Genomic DNA, 18,371 nt, shown 5'->3' with positions numbered 1-18,371 from the left:
AGGGAGGAGTTGAGGGTAGTGTAGAAGAGGAGGAGGAGAAGGGTAGTGGGGAGAGTTGGAGGAAGAGAAAAGGGGAAGAGGATGAGGAGGGGTAGTGAAGAAGCGGAGGAGAAGAAGAGGTAGCGAGGAAGGAAGGATGAGAAAGGAAAAGGTAGAGATTTTAGATAAATTTCAATTACATACATACATACATACCTGGAGCACACTGATTCTCCATAAACTCATCGTTCCTGGAACTTAAGGTGAACTTGTCCGGATCCGTGCGTCTTGTCTCCGCCATCAGTTTACACGTTCGATCTCTGACGTTATACACGGCCGACCTGAATAACGAGATACAGTAATTTAAATCATTGACGAATTATAGTGAGTCAAGTTTATTGTAGTATATAGTCCAGCCTGGTTACAAAAAAATTGTATTATGACGACTTTTTTTTTCACAAGTTTAAAATTGAGGTTTTGTGTGTTTTTTTTTATTATTCTTTGTTTGTTTGTTTGTTTGTTTGTTTGTTTGTTTGTTTGTCTGTTTGTTTGTATGTGTGTAGGAATCTCTCTCTGTCTCTCTCTAATGACACACTTTAAGAACGGTGACACAAATGCCACACTTATCCTAGAACACTGACTGTACGTATCTTAGGAATAGTGCTATACCATACCTGCAGGGGATACCGGTGGCTCTAAGGCACTCCGCTTGGCACTCTTCTCGTGTAGGGATGTTGGTCACGATCCTCCCGTTCACTGTGAGGTCATACCCTGGCACTCTTACGAACGTCCAAGCCTTCCCGCAGCCCCGTTCTGTGAGAGGGAGGGAGGGAGAGGGGGTGTGGTTAGTGGAGGGTGAGGGAGGGAAGGAGGGAGGGAGGGTGGTTAGTGGGGGTGTGGAGGGGGGTGAGGGGAGGAGGGAGGAGGGTGGTTAGTGGGGGTGGGAGGGTGAGGGAGGGAAGGAGGGTGAGGGAGGGAAGGAGGGAGGGAGGGTGGTTAGTGGGGGTGTGGAGGGAAGGAGAGAGGGTGGTGAATGGGGTGAGAGATAATGAGATAATAGGAAGATAGAAAGATCAAGAGAGTTAAGAGTTAGGGAGATACAAAAGACAGAGAGAGCGAGAGAGAGAAGGAAGTAAATGGATTAGAGAGAATGAGAGGCTGAAGGGAGTGAAAAGAGAGAGGGGGGGATAAAAAGAAGGAAAATGGAGAGAGAGAAAAAAAGAGTAGGAAAGGGGAGTGAAAAGGAAGGAAAACTGAGGGAAAGAGAGAGAGAGAAAAGAGAGAGAGAGGGGAGGGGGGGGTGCTACACTCACCTGGTATGCAGACCTTCTCGAAGTAAGACACCTGCGGGGAGGAGGTGAGTGCCCCGGGGTCATTGCCTGCCGCCCGTTCAAGAGCATAACACCTCTGGGCCGTGGAGGGAGACGTCTCGAGGGTGACAGCCAAACACCTGTCCTGCCGACGGTCACACTCCTTCAGGCACTCGATGGTGATGCCCAGCTGATCTCTGGCACGGATTTCCTCCCTGGGTAGATGAGTGACGGAGAATGAGTGACGGAGAATGAGTGTGAGGGAGAGTGAGAGAAGAGTAATTATTATGGTCTTTATTGAATTATTATGAAAATCTATAATCACCGATAATTTTTTTTTCTATATCACCTTAAAATATAAATAATGTTTTTACTTTGAAATGAAATATGATAAATAATGAATAAGAGAACGTAAAGTATTATACATCATGCATTATACACCAGCCGTCATGCATAAAGCTCTTGTTAAGACCACATTTAATGGTAATTAATCATCTAAGAGCTGATACTAGAACTAATATTTATCTATAATTCGTCTCTAATTTATATCTAAGTGTAATGATTAGATTATAGTTACTCGTCTACTTATCAGATTATAGTAGAGTTAACATTATATTAAATTATACTATAGTAGGTTATACCGTGTTTATATTATATTTACTTAGGCTATATTGATTTATAATTTATATATAATAGAATTAAAACTACCATAAAGTACTAAGGAGTTATAGGGAATCACATGAAGATTAGCCCCCGTTTATCATAGCTTATTTTACCTGATAATTAAATATCCTTACGCTACCTGGGGGTTGGTAGGTCAGGTCAGGTCAGGTTAGGTTAACATTATGAGAGTTAAAATTAAATTACAATAAGCTGGGGGATAATCTTCATATGATCCTTTATGTAAATTAACAACTATTACTTTCTACGTCACTAAGCTATTTAATATACCCAATCCACTTTACTTCTGCATCAACACACACACCCACACACACACCCCAGGCCTTCAGGTAACAAGAGCACCTGAATGTGGTATTTGCCTCCCCCATTATTAACTACGGTTTATATAATGTTTAGGTTAACACATTTAAATCCTTGTGTCCAGCCAGTGAGTTATATATTTATTGTCGCTTTTATTTATTCCTACGACTATTTTTTTTTTTAATGAGAGCGTGAGTGAGGCCAAGAAATATACGTATCGGGTAAGTTGCTACTAAATTTAACGTACTTTGAGAATTTTAAAGACTAATGGTATAAATTTAGTGTTTATTTCTACTCATTTATTTATTTTGTTATACTTTTATTTTTATCTACTAATTCAATTATTATTTATTTATTTATAGTTTATTCTACGTATTTATTTTTTTATGTATTCATGCGCGACGTCCAGGGAAGTGAGACGTCTGAGCGTGTTGTCATTTCGCTCTTGGCCGCTCAGTTCCTACCAAAAGCTCTGTATCCTGCGTCCCGTGATCTCATATTTGGTGTAGGAACTCTCTCCCCCAGCTGGAGGTAAATAGGACCCCAACACACTGGGACCCCGAGACCTCCACGGTTCTCTGCCTGTGTAGGTTAACTGGGGAGGGAGGCCATAGGTCCCCCATGGTGGCTGGATCTGTGGCCACTGATTGGTGGGAGGCCTGTTGACGTCAGGCCTGTTGACGTCAGGCCTGTTGACGTCAGGCCTGTTGACGTCTGGCCTGTGTGACGTCAAAACCCCGCTCATCATTTCTCAGATTATTATAGGAATTATCATACTTCTTGCATAACCTGAACTGCAGATACATATTAATCTAGTTTTAACTTTGAAAATCTAATGGTAACTTGCTAACTATCCTACCTAGAAAGAGAACTGTGATAAGAATATGTAGAAAATACACTAGTAAACGTACAGACAACAAGGAATCTTAACAAAAAAAATCATTATCGTACCCACAGTTCAGATCACTTATTGACATCTATGAGGTCCTACCTGGAGAAGACCTAAGGCATCTTATATACAGAAGGAGAAATTAAGATTCACCTGAAGATTAGACACCCCCAGTTTATTTCACCTGGGAGGGTTGGGTTAGGTTAGGTTTGGTTAGGTTTGGTTAGGTTAGGTTTGGTTAGGTTGGGTTTGGTTAGGTTAGGTTAGGTTAGGTTGGGTTAGGTTAAGTTAGGTTAGGTTAGGTTAGCGATGAGGTGTTTAATCGTCAGGTTAATTCTTCTGGGGTGTCTAATCTTCACGTGACCCTGAGATGAATATTACGGAAGGTTAAATTACAAAAAAGGAAAATAAACAAACGTAGATTAAGAGAGAATACGAACGGATAAGATGATAAGAAGTCCCGTAGGATTGGCCGAGACACTAGCCAATAGGAAGTAATCAATACACTGATAAGTTGAAATTAACCAATAAGAATCAGAAGAAGCTTGTGGTAGATTCTTGCCAATGGAAATAGGGGAAGGTTTGGATCTTGACCAATTGGAAGAGGAGAGGGTTAGATCCTAAACCAATAGGAAAAGGAGAAGCCTAAGACTTGACCAATAAGAAGAGTGAAAGCCTAAAAACTGACCAATAAGAAGAGTGAAAGCCTAAAAACTGACCAATAAGAAGAGTGAAAGCCTAAAAACTGACCAATAAGAAGAGTGAAAGCCTAAAAACTGACCAATCAAAAAAGGAAGAGGTTTAAAACATGATCAATCAGAACGAAGGATACTAAAATAAGTAACCAATTAGGGGAGAGATGACCTTACCTGGCCCCGCGAAGGTCAACGCCCATGATCTTGTCGTAGGTGGGGTTGAAGCGGCAGGTGGCCACTGTAGGGGGACACCATTGTTAGTTTGTTTAGATAATTAGATAGTTAGTTAGGTAGTTGGGTAGTTAGTTGGGTAGTTAGATAGTTTGAGGTCATGCTTAGTTCGGTGGCGTTTATGAGTTTGGATAATATGGGACTCTAATGGGTTATTTAATCCAGATTATATCGAGTTGGATTAAGCAGGATGATGACTTATTCCCGATTATTTAGATTAATTACAGGGTCATTTATAACCTCGATTATATAGGTCAATTATTCAGAGTTGAATATAATTTATGGATTTTCCTGGATAATCTTAATACTGGATTATCCGATTATCTTGGAAAATGTAGAATCATCAACTAATCGACCGAGCATTAGGGATTAGCCCGAGGGTTTGGATTAGTTGTTAATTGAATTGATGATTAATTATAGTTCACATATTAGTTACGTTTAATTTGTAAGTCTGAACTTCCGTTTATTTAATCTATATTTAATTTACACTAAGCTTAAAGGTGAGGATTAATTAGCTAATCCTCTTAAGTAATTAATTCTGATACCATATCTCATTCCAATAATTATATATACCTTACCTGTCTTCTTTACTAATTACCTAACTAATTATTCTTAACCTGGACTTAGCTAATCACATCTTAAGAATTAGTTAAGAGTTGGCTTGATTAGTTAGGTTAGTTAAGAGATAAAGGTAATACCATTTGAGTTAGTTAGCTACAAAACTAATCATGGACAACTACACACTACAAACTAGTCTGGGGTTAGTTGACAAAATTAGCTTAACTAGAGTCAAGCTTGTGTTAGTTAAATTCAGGGTTTATTCTTGGGCATTTGCTGGCACTAAGCTGAGTTATGCTGTATGATTTAAGCTTTTTATATTTTGACTAGCTAATACTGTTTGCTGGCAATTAGTTGAGTTTGTATCTAAGCTTTATGAACAGTAAGCTGAGCATGACATGACATTTGGCTACAATTAGTTGAGATTATCTAAACTTTATGAACAGTAAGCTGAGCATGACATGACATTTGGCTACAATTAGTTGAGTTTGTATCTAAGCTTTATGAATAGTAAGCTGAGCATGACATGACATTTGGCTACAATTAGTTGATCTAAGCTTTAGGCTGATAAGCTTATGATAGCAGCTTAGTTATTAGATTGTATTGCGCTTGCTGTTTAATTAAGGGACATTGTTTTGTATATTGACATTGATCCTGGATTACAGAAAGTCAGGTTAAGTGAGAGAGAAGGAGAGAGCATTGTTTCTCCTCTCTCTCTCTCTCTCTCTCTCTCTCTCTCTCTCTCTCTCTCTCTCTCTCTCTCTCTCTCTCTCTCTCTCTCCCAGATCTGCCATCATGCAAGGGACCTATAACTACGGTACTCTCTATAAGCATAAGCTATCACTCTGTTGCCTGACCTAGACTCTGCCATGCATGACCGTCCGAGAAGAACAAAACAAATGAATAAATGAAAGAAGTAAATTAATACGCAAATAATGAAGAGAGATAATTAAATACGCAAATAAACAAATAATTAAATACAAAAAAATAATTAAATACGCAAATAAACGATAAAATAGTAATTATTTCAATGAGGTGATTAAGTAGAGATAATGTATTTGAATGGAAATAAATTCGTTATGGTTAAAAAAAATCTATAAGAAAATTAGTTAGGTTAATTTGAAGGTATTTGAGTGTATCTTAATTACCTGTAGAGTCTTTGTTATTTAATTGATTTGTTATGATGGTTAAAGGTAATTATAGGTGTAATTATGATGGTTAAAGGTAATTATAGGTGTAATTATGATGGTTAAAGGTAATTATAGGTGTAATTATGATGGTTAAAGGTAATTATAGGTGTAATTAAAGTTAAAGTTGTATGATATCATGTCACTATAATTTAACATACGGTCACCTATTTGGTAATTAACTCTATATATTATTTTAACATCATTAACATGCTAGTTAGTGTGGTAGTTAACTTCTGTATGTACACTGATCGATAATTATAAATGGTTCGAACGGTGTGTCTCTGGATTGTTAGACGAGTGATGTAACCACTCCGCCACAGATGGTTGATAATAATGCTACTACAGTGAAACCTCCATATAAGGGAATTTCATCTCTATATAGCGCGTTAGATGGGACTTCCACATCTAACGGACTCTCGATATAACGAACTTTCCTCTCCATGTAATCCGTTAAACAGAGGTTCCACATCTAACGGACCCTCGATATAACGGACTTTCCTCTCCATGTAATCCGTTAGATAGAGGTTCCATATCTAACGGACCCTCGATATAACGGACTTTCCTCTCCATGTAATCCGTTAGATAGAGGTTCATATACTAGCAACATGCTTCACTACGTCAGTCATTAACTCTGTTCATGGCCACGCATTAATAGTATTTCATTCTCGTCAACAACATGCAAGGGTAAGCAATTGCACTGTCTCTCTCTCTCTTTCTCTCTCTCCATGGCGACAGATTGCAATGTCGTGCACGATTTTTCAACACCTTCTAAGACCAACCTGATTCCCCTTCAGCGTCTTCTAGTGGATCTGAAGGTGAGGAAAGGTGTTAGATTCTTCTTCGTGGGTGTTTTTGTTATTGTCTCAGGTACTTCTATAAGGGGTTGGGTTTGTTGACATGCGTTTTACTATAGGCTACGAGGCTATAAATATTAATAGTGGGGGAAATATATACTGAGGCTTTATATTATTTTATAGGGAGGGAGGGAATATATTTCATTATAATATATATATTTTATGGGGGAAATAATGTAATCTTAATCATGCTTTCGTGGCGTGCGTTCTAGCAGACGTGAAAATCATTTTTTTTCTAGGAGGGGGGGTAGTCAAGGTATAATATCCTAGAAGAAGAAACTACCATATATTGTTCGTCCTAGATATCGCATTCTTTTTTTTATCTAGGATGATAGAGGTTATAGTTTGGTGTAAACTGGTAGGAGGGAGAGATATATTAAAGGTAACATATATGAGGTTTATCAGCCATGCATTCTAGCGTATGTGATAGAGTAGACATTGTTGTTTTTCTCTCGTAACAGCCATTAATGTAATATTTTAAGAGATAGGAACAAGAGAGATAAGGGTTATGGTACTATTGCTATTCCATTCCTTACGTACTGACGCATATATAAACTGTTTCTTTTTCCTTATGGGTAATTTATATTGACAATGTATACAAGTCCTGGAAATACTTATTCTGGATTCGTAATTGTTAATATATACTTTTGTCGATATATAAATTTATAAATATTTGTAAAGATTTATAGTTGCGTTTTAAGGTATATACTTCTATAATTCTACAGATTTATATACTTAGTTTATATACATAGACTTACATAATTGAGAAAATGTACATATTGTCAGAGATTTACTTATATAATTAGGATACATAAATTTAACATACATACTCGCTATTTATATAAACAACAAGACCCATTTTATACGGATATATATATATATATACATCTAGTATTAATAAGGTCTATATATTTACTTTAATACATATTTGTATATCTGTCAAGCTCTTTCAAATGTATATTGTATATACATAAACAGGTAAGCAGAGAGAGAGTGTATATGGGTAGTAGTAGAAGCAAGATTTAACATAGGTAATTAAATCATTATAAATATCAACATACCTCCAGTTGCCGGGTCTACGCCTCCACCACCTGTTGGAGTTTGACAGCGTAAGACATGGTACTGGGGTGTGGGACATGGTACTGGGGGTGTGGGACATGGTACTGGGGTGTGGGACATGGTACTAGGGGTGTGGGACATGGTACTGGGGTATGGGACATGGTACTGGGGGTGTGGACATGGTACTGTGTGGGACATGGTACTAGGGGTGTGGGACATGGTACTGGGGTGTGGGACATGGTACTAGGGGTGTGGGACATGGTACTGGGGTGTGGGACATGGTACTGGGGTGTGGGACATGGTACTGGGGGTGTGGGACATGGTACTGGGGTGTAAGACATGGTGCTTGGGTGTGGGACAAACTGGGACATGGTACTGGGGTGTGGGGCATGGTACTGGGGTGTGGGGCATGGTACTGGGGGTGTGGGACATGGTACTGGGGTGTAAGACATGGCACTGGGGTGTGGGACATGGTACTTGGGTGTGGGACATGGTACTGAGGTGCAAGACATGGTACTGGGGTGTGGGACATGGTACTGGGGGGTGTGGGACATGGTACTGGCGGTGTGGGACATGGTACTGGGGGTGTGGGGCATGGTACTGAGGTGTAAGACATGGTACTGGGGTGTGGGACATGGTACTGGGGGTGTGGGACATGGTACTGGCGGTGTGGGACATAGTACTGGGGTGTAAGACATGGTACTGGGGTGTAAGACATGGTACTGGGGTTTCGAATCATTTCACTGGGGGGTTCAAACTTGGTATTGGTGTTTCGAGTCATGGTATCGGGGTTCAAAATAAGTACATAATAGGGATCGTGTCATGGTACCAGGGGTTCGGTCCTGACTCTAAGAGGTTCAAATTATAGTACCGAGGTTCCGAATCCATCCTATGGGTTTGAAACTCGATAATAGGGTTTCGTTTCATGGTATCAGGGGTTCGAACCAGGCTCTCACTACAGGTAGAGAGCACCTGAAGAGTAAGTTAATTAATTAGTTAAGAAATACAGGTATATGTGACTCACCTGTTCCGCCTCCTCCCGTTGATCCACCGAAGCCTCCAGTTCCTCCACCTCCAAAACCTCCAGTTCCTCCACCTCCAAAACCTCCAGTTCCTCCACCTCCAAAGCTGCCAGTTCCTCCAGTTCCTCCTCCCCCAATACCTCCAGTTCCTCCACCTCCAAACCCGCCGCTTCCTCCACCTCCAAAGCCGCCAGTTCCTCCACTTCCACCACCTCCAAACCCGCCACTTCCTCCACCACCAAAACCTCCAGTTCCTCCACCACCAAAACCTCCAGTTCCTCCACCTCCAAAGCCGCCAGTTCCTCCACCTCCACCTCCAAACCCCCCACTTCCTCCACCTCCTCCTCCTCCTCCCCCTCCAAAACCGCCAGTTCCTCCACCACCTCCAAAACCGCCACTACCCCCTCCTCCTCCAAAGCCGCCAGTTCCTCCACCACCTCCAAAGCCGCCACTACCTCCTCCTCCTCCTCCAAAGCCGCCAGTTCCTCCACCTGTGAGTGCAACAAATTAGTATATATGTATTACTGGTGACTCAGGGCTCTCAACACACAGGTCTTGTTCAGTATATGTCGACAGTCTCTCTGCCAACCATCTCCAGTTATAAGAACAACAATAATAATATACTGTCTTAAGGGATGATTAAAATGTCTTGAAATATAACCATAGACAGGTTTGTTTTGGCTCCGTTACCTGACTTATTGTTCACCTGTCCTGCTTGGTATAGTGAGTGATTGATTAACTGTATTTGATATGTTCCTCTACCATGCATGGGAGGTGTTGATGGTGTCTGGTGGTGGTGTTTATGGTGACTGGTGTTCCTACTGTTATTGTAATCAGTAAAGAAGTCTTGTGTGGAGGGAAGGGGTGTACTGTATATCAATCCCCCTTCCCCCACAATATGGAGATGAATTCAGCTAGACAGAGACAACATCCACACAACCACAACATTACACTGTGGAGAGGCCAAGAGGTTTGTAGCCATAACAGAGACACAAGACTACTGGGTTATAAATTCTACAGTACTTGATCAAACAACACAACAATTTAATCTACATAAGTCAGTCACTTTAAGCAATACTCTACATTAAATTTATTATTTTGATTTATCCCAAATACACTACAAAGATATTAGTTTCTCAATACACTAATTATACTTCAATACAGAATCTACAGGAATATTATATACTGTACTTTTAGGATAACTTTAATAAGCGGTATAAGCTCTTAATTAATCTACATAATACAGTGAAATAATTAACCTTACATAGTGTAGTTCAAACGTGTATTACCAAAGACAGAATATATAGTTTGTATCTCAGTCTAAGATACTGTGAGGGTGTCTTGGGAGTGAGTGAGTGAGTGAGTGAGTGAGAGAGTGAGTGAGAGAGGAAAGATCGTCCCGCCAACTAACAAACACAAGATAAGTGCTCGTGAAAACAGGTGATTGAGTGGCAAGTGAAGAGGATGATATATATCTAAAGAAACGAAAATGGAAGTAAAGAAAGTTATAAAAATATGTACATGATAATAAAGATAATAAATGGAGGAGAATATGAGCTTGTCTTGCCCCGGGTTTGTTTACATTGGCAGAGGAGCCTTTTATTGGTTACCTGTACGTACGTGTAATTAAGGTACTGGAGGCATGTGTTTTTAGGTGGGATAATCTCCAGGTGTAACTTACCTGTCGAAGAATGATTAGAAATGTGATTTACCCACAGAGGAATGACTCCAAGGTTGTGACTTACCTGTGGAGAAGTCGGTACATTCCTTCTCGGCAAACATTGCACCTGTGAGGAACTGGAAGGCATTGTTGCCAACGTTGGACCCCTTGTCACCACTCAGGTAGCATTGGTTGGCATTGGTGTTGCTCTGGTAACAGTGACTAGTATAAGTATCTCCAAGTACGCATGATGTTTCATTGGTCCTTATTCTATCCATCTATCTATCTATCTATCTATCTATCTATCAATAAAAAATGAATATTGTAATTTATTAAAGCTACCTAGCCAATCAATTAACATAAATTAACATAACACATGAGGACTAACATCGCTACTCACGGCGCTCATGAAGGAGTAGGAGCGACAATTAAACTCGCTCTCGATGTCACAAGATCTCCTGCAGGCGGCGTCACTAAAGGCGTTGGTGGCCTTGGTAGTGTAGATGAGGTACCTGTCTCTCTGGTTGTTGGTGTAGGTACAGCCTGTAGCCTCTGTAGGGATGAGAGAAAGAACATAAGAACATAAGAACATAAGGAGTCTGCAATAGGTCGGTTGGCCTGTGCATGGCAGCTCCTGTCGAGAGTTACTACCACTCTCTATCATCCATGAATCTATCTAGCCTCCTTTTGAAACTTTCCAGAGTTCCTGCACTTACTACAAAGTTGCTAAGCTTGTTCCACTCGTCCACCACCCTATTTGTGAACCAGTTTCTTCCTATCTCCCTCCTAAACCTAAACTTATCCAACTTAAATCCGTTGCTCCGAGTCCTATCCTGCTCGGATATTATAAGAACTTTATCTATATCCCCTTTATTGATTCCTTTCACCCACTTAAATACTTCTATCATATCTCCCCGCACTCTTCGTCTTTCTAGGGAATGCAAGTTAAGTTTCTTTAACCTATCCTGATATGGAAGGTTTCTAAGTCCCGGAATCATTTTCGTCATTCTTCGCTGCACCGACTCTAGTGAATTGATATCCATTCTATAATAAGGGCACCAGAACTGAACCGCATAATCGAGGTGCGGCCTGACTAGCGCAAGATATAGTTGCAATAAGACCTCTGCACTCTTGTTACTTACACTTCTAGATATAAAACCCAATACTCTGTTTGCCTTATTTCGAACTTTAACGCACTGTTTTCTAGGCCGTAGGTCCGGGCTTACAAGTACCCCTAGGTCTCTCACAAGTCGACTTCTCTAGGTTGATGTTGTTAAGGCTGTATACATTATAAGTATTTGAATACATTATCAGTATTTATGGAGGGAGGGAGGAGGGTAGGGAGAGGTAGAGGAATGTACCTTTGTAGCCTCTGTAGGAGTGAAAGAGAGGGAGGGAAGGGGTAGAGTACTGGCCCTTTGTAGCCTCTGTAGGAGTGAGAGAGAGGGAGGGAAGGAGGGAGGGGGGGTGGGGGTAGAGTACTGGCCTTGCGCCTCTGTGGGGTGAGAGAGAGAGGGAGGGGGAAGGAGGGAGATTGAGGTGAGTGCTGGCCCTTTGGCCTCTGTGGGAGTGTGAGAGAGAGGGAGGGAAGGAGGAGGAGGGGTGGGGGGTAGAGAGTACTGGCCCTTCCTGGCCTCTGTAGGGAGTGAGGGGGGAGGGAAGGGGGGGGGAGGCGAGGAGTTATGATGAGGCCCTTGTATCGAACACTAAGCAAGAGCACTCACTCAAAAGATTGCCAAGGAGGACTTATCATAGGCATTAATGCATAGATCACAGTTTAATGCACTTACCTTAAACACCTGTCAAGTCACTTAAGTCCAACACACACACTTGTAGTAAATATATTCAGTAGATACACTTCTAAAGACCCTTGGGTGAAAGCAAGGCACGCGACCACTTGCGGGGGGCATAAACCACTTACTAGGGGCATAAACCACTCACTTAGGGCATAAACCACGCACTTGGGGCACAAACCACTCACTTGGGGCACAAACCACTCACACCACTCACTTGGGGCATAAACCACTCACTTGGGGCATAAACCACTCACTAGGGGCATAAACCACTCCCTTGGGGCATAAACCACTCACTAGGGGCATAAACCACTCCCTTGGGGCATAAACCACTCACTTGGGGCACACTGGTTCTCCATGTAGTCAACGTTGGGAGCTGCTTGGAGGGAGTTGGGGGCGGAGAAGCGGTCTTGGTCAGAGAGTCGACACACCCTCTGGCTGTACTCATAGTTGGCAGACCGACACACGTATCTCCTCTCCTCTAGGCACCTCTCCATGCACTCTGCCTTGCTGTTGAGTGAGAGAGATAAAGAGAGACGGTGAGAAACATTGCGGAGAGAGAGAGACGGTAAGAAACATACGGGGGAGAGATATAAACAGAGAGACGTTAGGACAGATAGGAGAGAGAGAGAGAAAGATAGAGACGATCAGAGACAGGGATGAGAGAGAGAGATAAAGAGACGTTGAGACAGATGGGAGAGGGAGAGACAGAGAAAGACGATGAGAGATGCAGGGAAGAGAGAGATAGACAGACATCGAGACAGATAGACAGAGACGGTGAGAGACACAGTAAGGAAAGTGAGAGATGGTAATTTGTTTAAGTCATAGTATATTAGTATTTGGTTTATTAATAGGCAATCTTTATCACACACACACACACACACACACACACACACAACTTACGTAATGCTATTTAATGTTTCTCGTTCTTGACCACTCAGTTCGTAGTTAGGAACCCGCTCAAAGGTCCACCTCAGACCACATCCTCCACCTTGAAGTGAGGAGACAAACAGGTTAGGTTAGGTTAGGTTAGGTTAGGTTAGGTTTGGTTTGGTTGTGTTTGGTTTGGTTTGGTTAGATACAATAGATTTCAAATTAACAAAAACACGCCGCCTTGGCTACTTTGGTTAATACATATTTCATAATGCAGAATCAAACAAACTACAACATATATTAAAGAATTATATTGGTGTAAACTCTGTAAAGTATACAAACACATCGATAGCTCAGTCAGTTAGGAACCTTGTAAGCGCAAACATTCATCCTTGAGGAACTCCACCACCTACTTCTGAGACAGATGCCCTCGAAGTAGCCTACACCGCTGGACGGACGGAGGTTCTGTGGAGCTTCGGTGGCCCGGGTTTCTAGGGAGTAACACTCGAGCCTGTTGTAGTCAAGGTTGAAGGACATACAACTGTTGAGGTTTTTGCAGAGCTCGGAACACCTGGCCGTGATACCTGAAGAGGGAGAGTGGGATGAGGTGTAGATGATGTGGGGTAATAATGAGGGTGGTGATGATGATGATGATGATGATGATGAAGGTGATGATGATGATGATGATGACGATGAAGGTGATGATGATGATGATGAAGGTGATGATGATGATGATGATGATGAAGGTGATGATGATGATGATGATGATGATGATGATGAATATGATGAAGGTGATGATGATGATGATGATGACGATGAAGGTGATGATGATGATGATGAAGGTGATGATGATGATGATGATGACGATGATGATGGATGATGATGATGATGATGAAGGTGATGATGATGATGAATGATGATGATGATGATGATGATGATGATGATGAAGGTGATGATGATGATGATGACGATGAATGATGATGATAATGATGATGATGATGAGAGGTGATGATGATGATGATGATGATGATGATGATGATGATGATGATGATGAAGGTGATGATGCTGATGATGAAGGTGATGATGATGATGATGAAGGTGATGATGATGATGATGACGATGAAGGTGATGATGATAATGATGTTGATGAAGGTGATTGTGTGTATTGTATGACTCATAACAAGTAATCTATTGAAACAAAGTCAGGAAGGCATTTTGTTGTGTGACCTTCAAGGGATGTGACTTTATTTGAAATATCTGTATCATAACCACAATGTTGACTAGAGTGGGATAGATAACTTATTGTTGTTGGGGAAGAAACACAGAATAGGGTGTCGCTAATGCACAACACCTGAGGGTACAACAGGTACTTGGTCGTTATTAGGGGATATTTCTTAAGGGTGACTAAGATCTAGGGTGGGGGGGGGGGGGAAACTTGACGCTGTACTTGACACACGCTAAAGAGCATTTCAGCAGATTTAAAAAACCTTGGAAAGTTCATGAATACATCAGGTATATAACAGAGAACTATACCTGTGCTGTACATGAGTCTTACCTGGCGTCGTCCTGCTGGAGAAGAGAGGCGTTGACTTGACCCCGGAGAGCTCGAAACCCGTAACCTTCTCGTAGGTGAGGCGGCCGAAGCTACAGCGATCTACTTGGAAGGAAAACCCACCTGGAGGAGGTAGCCGACCAGAGCCAGGAACCCCCAGGTCGAACCATTAGTGTGCTACAGGTGCAAGGTGCTCGAGGTGCTGCTAAAGTCAAGGTCACAGAGTTGGTCTTTTGTTTTGCGAAGAAGATAATTGTCTTAGAGTCCTTTAGCGATCGTGGGGATACCAAAGGGTGAAGTGCTGCCCCCTTCAATGTTATTCAAATGTTTATATTACTGTATAACTCTTTAACATTTGAGATTTTAACATGGATAGCTAGGTTAGTTCCATACACTGATTATCAATAAAATATAAAAAGTCTAAAAATATATACAAATTTTTACTAACTCGACTGTGTTTATGAACGAGAAACATAATCCCCACACGTAGACGATAACTTGTCTACGAATATTAGCCTCTAGAGATGTATTACAGGTAGAGATTAATTAAGAAATGTACTCTCGTTAATATGGTGATAATGGGAAGTATTTTTATATCATATTACTCCTTCTTGCTCTCACTAATTACCGTTGGTGCTCTGAATCTCACGCCATGTCAACAAAAGGGTGTTATATTTGATGCAGTGTCTCTCTATATTAACCCCTCTAACCTCTTGAGTACTAGATTCCCTGATTACTGTGCCTTCGTACTCAAAGTAATTAGTCATTGTATTTAAAGAGTTAAGACGTGGTACTCAAATTATTATGGCACTATACTTAAGGGGTTAATTTACCCTTTGAGGACGATGGCTCAACTCTTTAACCCATTGATGATAGTGGTGTTTTGACCCTTTGATGATAGTGGTGTTTTAACCCTTTGATGATAGTGGTGTTTTAACCCTTTGATGATAGTGGTGTTTTAACCCTTTGATGATAGTGGTGTTTTAACCCATTGATGATGGTGTTTTAACCCATTGATGATAGTGATGTTTTAACCCTTTCATCCTCAACAAAGATACGGAAAGACAGTAGTTTATATATACATATGAATAAACTTACATATACGTATCCATACATGTATATTATGTTCCCTGTGTTTGATGTTTAAGTTACATATAAAACATTACATATTCATAAACATCCTTTTGCTTTTGAAATGTAAACAAACGGAATAATGGTGATAACTTTAGTGATATTATTTAGAGTATTACTTTATCAACGTGGAAGTATTATAGAGCATTATAGAGCATTATAGAGCATTATAGAGCATTTTAGAGCATTATAGAGTATTATACTAAGTCTCAAATTAGTGTCAAAAGCGTCAATAGTCAGTCATGGGAAGATTGTCAGTGTTAATTATTTCAAAATCTACTTCTATTGAATTAGTAATTTTTAGTTTTATACATTCTAATGATACTTTGTAAGTCTGATAAGCATTATAGTGATCAATTACTCTACTATAGGTAATATTGTTGATCTATAGGAGCAGCATTATTATTATTGTTATTACCATATTTGTGAAGCATTATAATGTGGTCTTATTATCAGCAATTATATACTTTTACTCCCGCTTAATACTATTAGTTTTATGTGGTGTAAAGCATTATTATAAGTGATCTTACCATTAACCATTACTTATATAGTGCTTCTGATACTTAAGTGTAGTGTTGAGCATTATAAGTGACTGCACCATTACCCATAAGCCTCAGGTCCCTTATAAAGTGCTATTGTTACTAGTATTAAGTATTATAAGTGCGTTATTACTCTTAACTACATTACACTGTTATTACTTTTGTGTAGTGTTAAGTAATGTGACTGCACCATTACCCATTAGTTTTAACTATATTACACAATTATTATTTTAATACATTACTAAGCCTCTACATTAACCATCTACTCCCACCTGTGGTAATTAGTGATATACCCTAGCAACAGGTGTTCCCCAGGTGTTGTATTAATTAAGCATTATAATTAACACCGTCGACACTAACTACAGGTGTGTGTGCTACAGATGTGTTTGTTACAGGTGTGTTTGTTACAGGTGTGTTTGCTACAGGTGTGTTTGCTACAGGTGTGTTTGCTACAGGTGTGTGTGTGTGGGTTAGTGGTGAGAAGCAGTGTGTGTGTGTGTACGTGTGTGTAGCTGAACAGTGACAAAGGTCCGACCTGCATGTGTGTTTCCAGTTGGCTTGTATTTCATAACACTTTCCTATCTCAGGGTGACTCGTTTCTTGATGCATAATTTAGTCTTTAAGGTATAATGCTATAAGGGTTATATTACATTGTTATTATTCTCTTATGTTTTGAGCCTGATTGAGGTGTGTTGCTAATATTTACACACTTTTGTTTTTCTTGTTCTCATCTCAGTATTTAATTTGATGATAAATGAAGAGTGAAATAGCTATGTAATTAATATATGTATAAATGTGGATTAAATATAGATTTACAGACATTCACACACAGCCAGTTATAATTTCTCACAAGAACACAGTAATATGTCTAAATCCCACAGAAAATCCCTCAACATAAATAAGAAAATCCCACAATTCCTATGAGTGACTTTTACTCTCAACACCTGGGAATAGGTTGATCCAATCCAGGTGAAGCTGTCAGGTATACCACGACACCTGAGCCTAATCGTTACTATGCCTTGTGTCTATACCAATCGCACCACTGAGGTCTCGTATGTCAAGAGAGACAGACATACAGACAGACAGACAGACAGACATCGTACATAAAAACACAGTTAACGTACCTCCTCCTCCTGTACCACCACTGCCACCACCTCCAGTACCACCGCCGCCAATGCCACCACCTCCAGTGCCACCGCCGCCAATGCCACCACCTCCAGTGCCACCGCCTCCAGTACCACCACCTCCAATGCCACCACCTCCAGTACCTCCACCTCCAATGCCACCACCTCCAGTACCTCCACCTCCAATGCCACCACCTCCAGTACCACCGCCGCCAATGCCACCACCTCCAGTGCCACCACCGCCAATGCCACCACCTCCAGTACCACCACCTCCTGTACTACCACCACCTCCAATACCACCGCCACCGCTTCCACTACCACCAGTACCAGCCGTACAGTCTCTCTCGAAGTATGTTGTCCCGGGGCGGTTCTGTAGGGCGTCGCTGCCTCCTCCTGACGCTGGTGAGGGGAAGGACACCATTAATTATTATCACAGGTTAACGAGTCCCATAGGAGGTGATGATAATAATAATAATAATGATAGTAATAATAGCTTAGAACTTTTTCAACACATAAGAAGATGAACTTTGACCTTTATTAACACTAAAGTTTTAATTAGAATTTACTCAAAACACACACACACACACACACACACACAAGGAGGAAGAGTAGGACGATTTACCTTTATCGTCACCAGAGATGAAACACTGAGAACCCGTAGCGTAGTAAGAGACGGCACGACAGGTGAATTTACGGTAGTCGGAACACAGATTCTGGCACTGGAGTTCTGACGTCACACCATTGATCGTGTCATCGAGGTAAACCGGGTAGGAGGCTTCAGTCTTTGCGTAGGGGCAGGTCGAGCTCTCTGTAGGGGAGGAGAAGGTAAAGGGGTTGTTCTTGTTTTTGTTGTAGAGGAGACAGGGGGGAGGTGCTGTTAGTGGGGGGGTTGGTTAGTGGGGAGGTGCTGTTAGTGAGGGGGTTGGTTAGT

General features: G+C 41.0%; 1 protein-coding gene across 1 annotated transcript in view; it reads right to left on the bottom strand.

Annotated features, from left to right (window-relative positions):
* Positions 1-18,371, bottom strand: part of LOC121874059 — a 56,015-nt gene that overhangs the window by 1,344 nt on the left and 36,300 nt on the right. The window contains exons 14-27 of the mRNA XM_042377928.1: positions 18,063-18,248; positions 17,441-17,839; positions 14,650-14,769; positions 13,508-13,678; positions 13,125-13,212; positions 12,559-12,731; positions 10,829-10,980; positions 10,514-10,637; positions 7,749-7,778; positions 6,613-6,642; positions 4,029-4,092; positions 1,293-1,504; positions 654-792; positions 196-320 (exon numbers count right to left, since the gene is read on the bottom strand). Coding sequence (XP_042233862.1) covers positions 196-320; positions 654-792; positions 1,293-1,504; positions 4,029-4,092; positions 6,613-6,642; positions 7,749-7,778; positions 10,514-10,637; positions 10,829-10,980; positions 12,559-12,731; positions 13,125-13,212; positions 13,508-13,678; positions 14,650-14,769; positions 17,441-17,839; positions 18,063-18,248 — 2,013 coding nt within the window. The remainder of the gene's footprint in view (positions 1-195; positions 321-653; positions 793-1,292; positions 1,505-4,028; positions 4,093-6,612; positions 6,643-7,748; positions 7,779-10,513; positions 10,638-10,828; positions 10,981-12,558; positions 12,732-13,124; positions 13,213-13,507; positions 13,679-14,649; positions 14,770-17,440; positions 17,840-18,062; positions 18,249-18,371) is intronic.

The sequence above is a fragment of the Homarus americanus genome, unplaced genomic scaffold (assembly GCF_018991925.1).
Source record: "Homarus americanus isolate GMGI-L3 unplaced genomic scaffold, GMGI_Hamer_2.0 scaffold35332, whole genome shotgun sequence".
Taxonomy (NCBI): domain Eukaryota; kingdom Metazoa; phylum Arthropoda; class Malacostraca; order Decapoda; family Nephropidae; genus Homarus; species Homarus americanus.
This window is presented reverse-complemented; position numbering and strand designations above follow the sequence as displayed.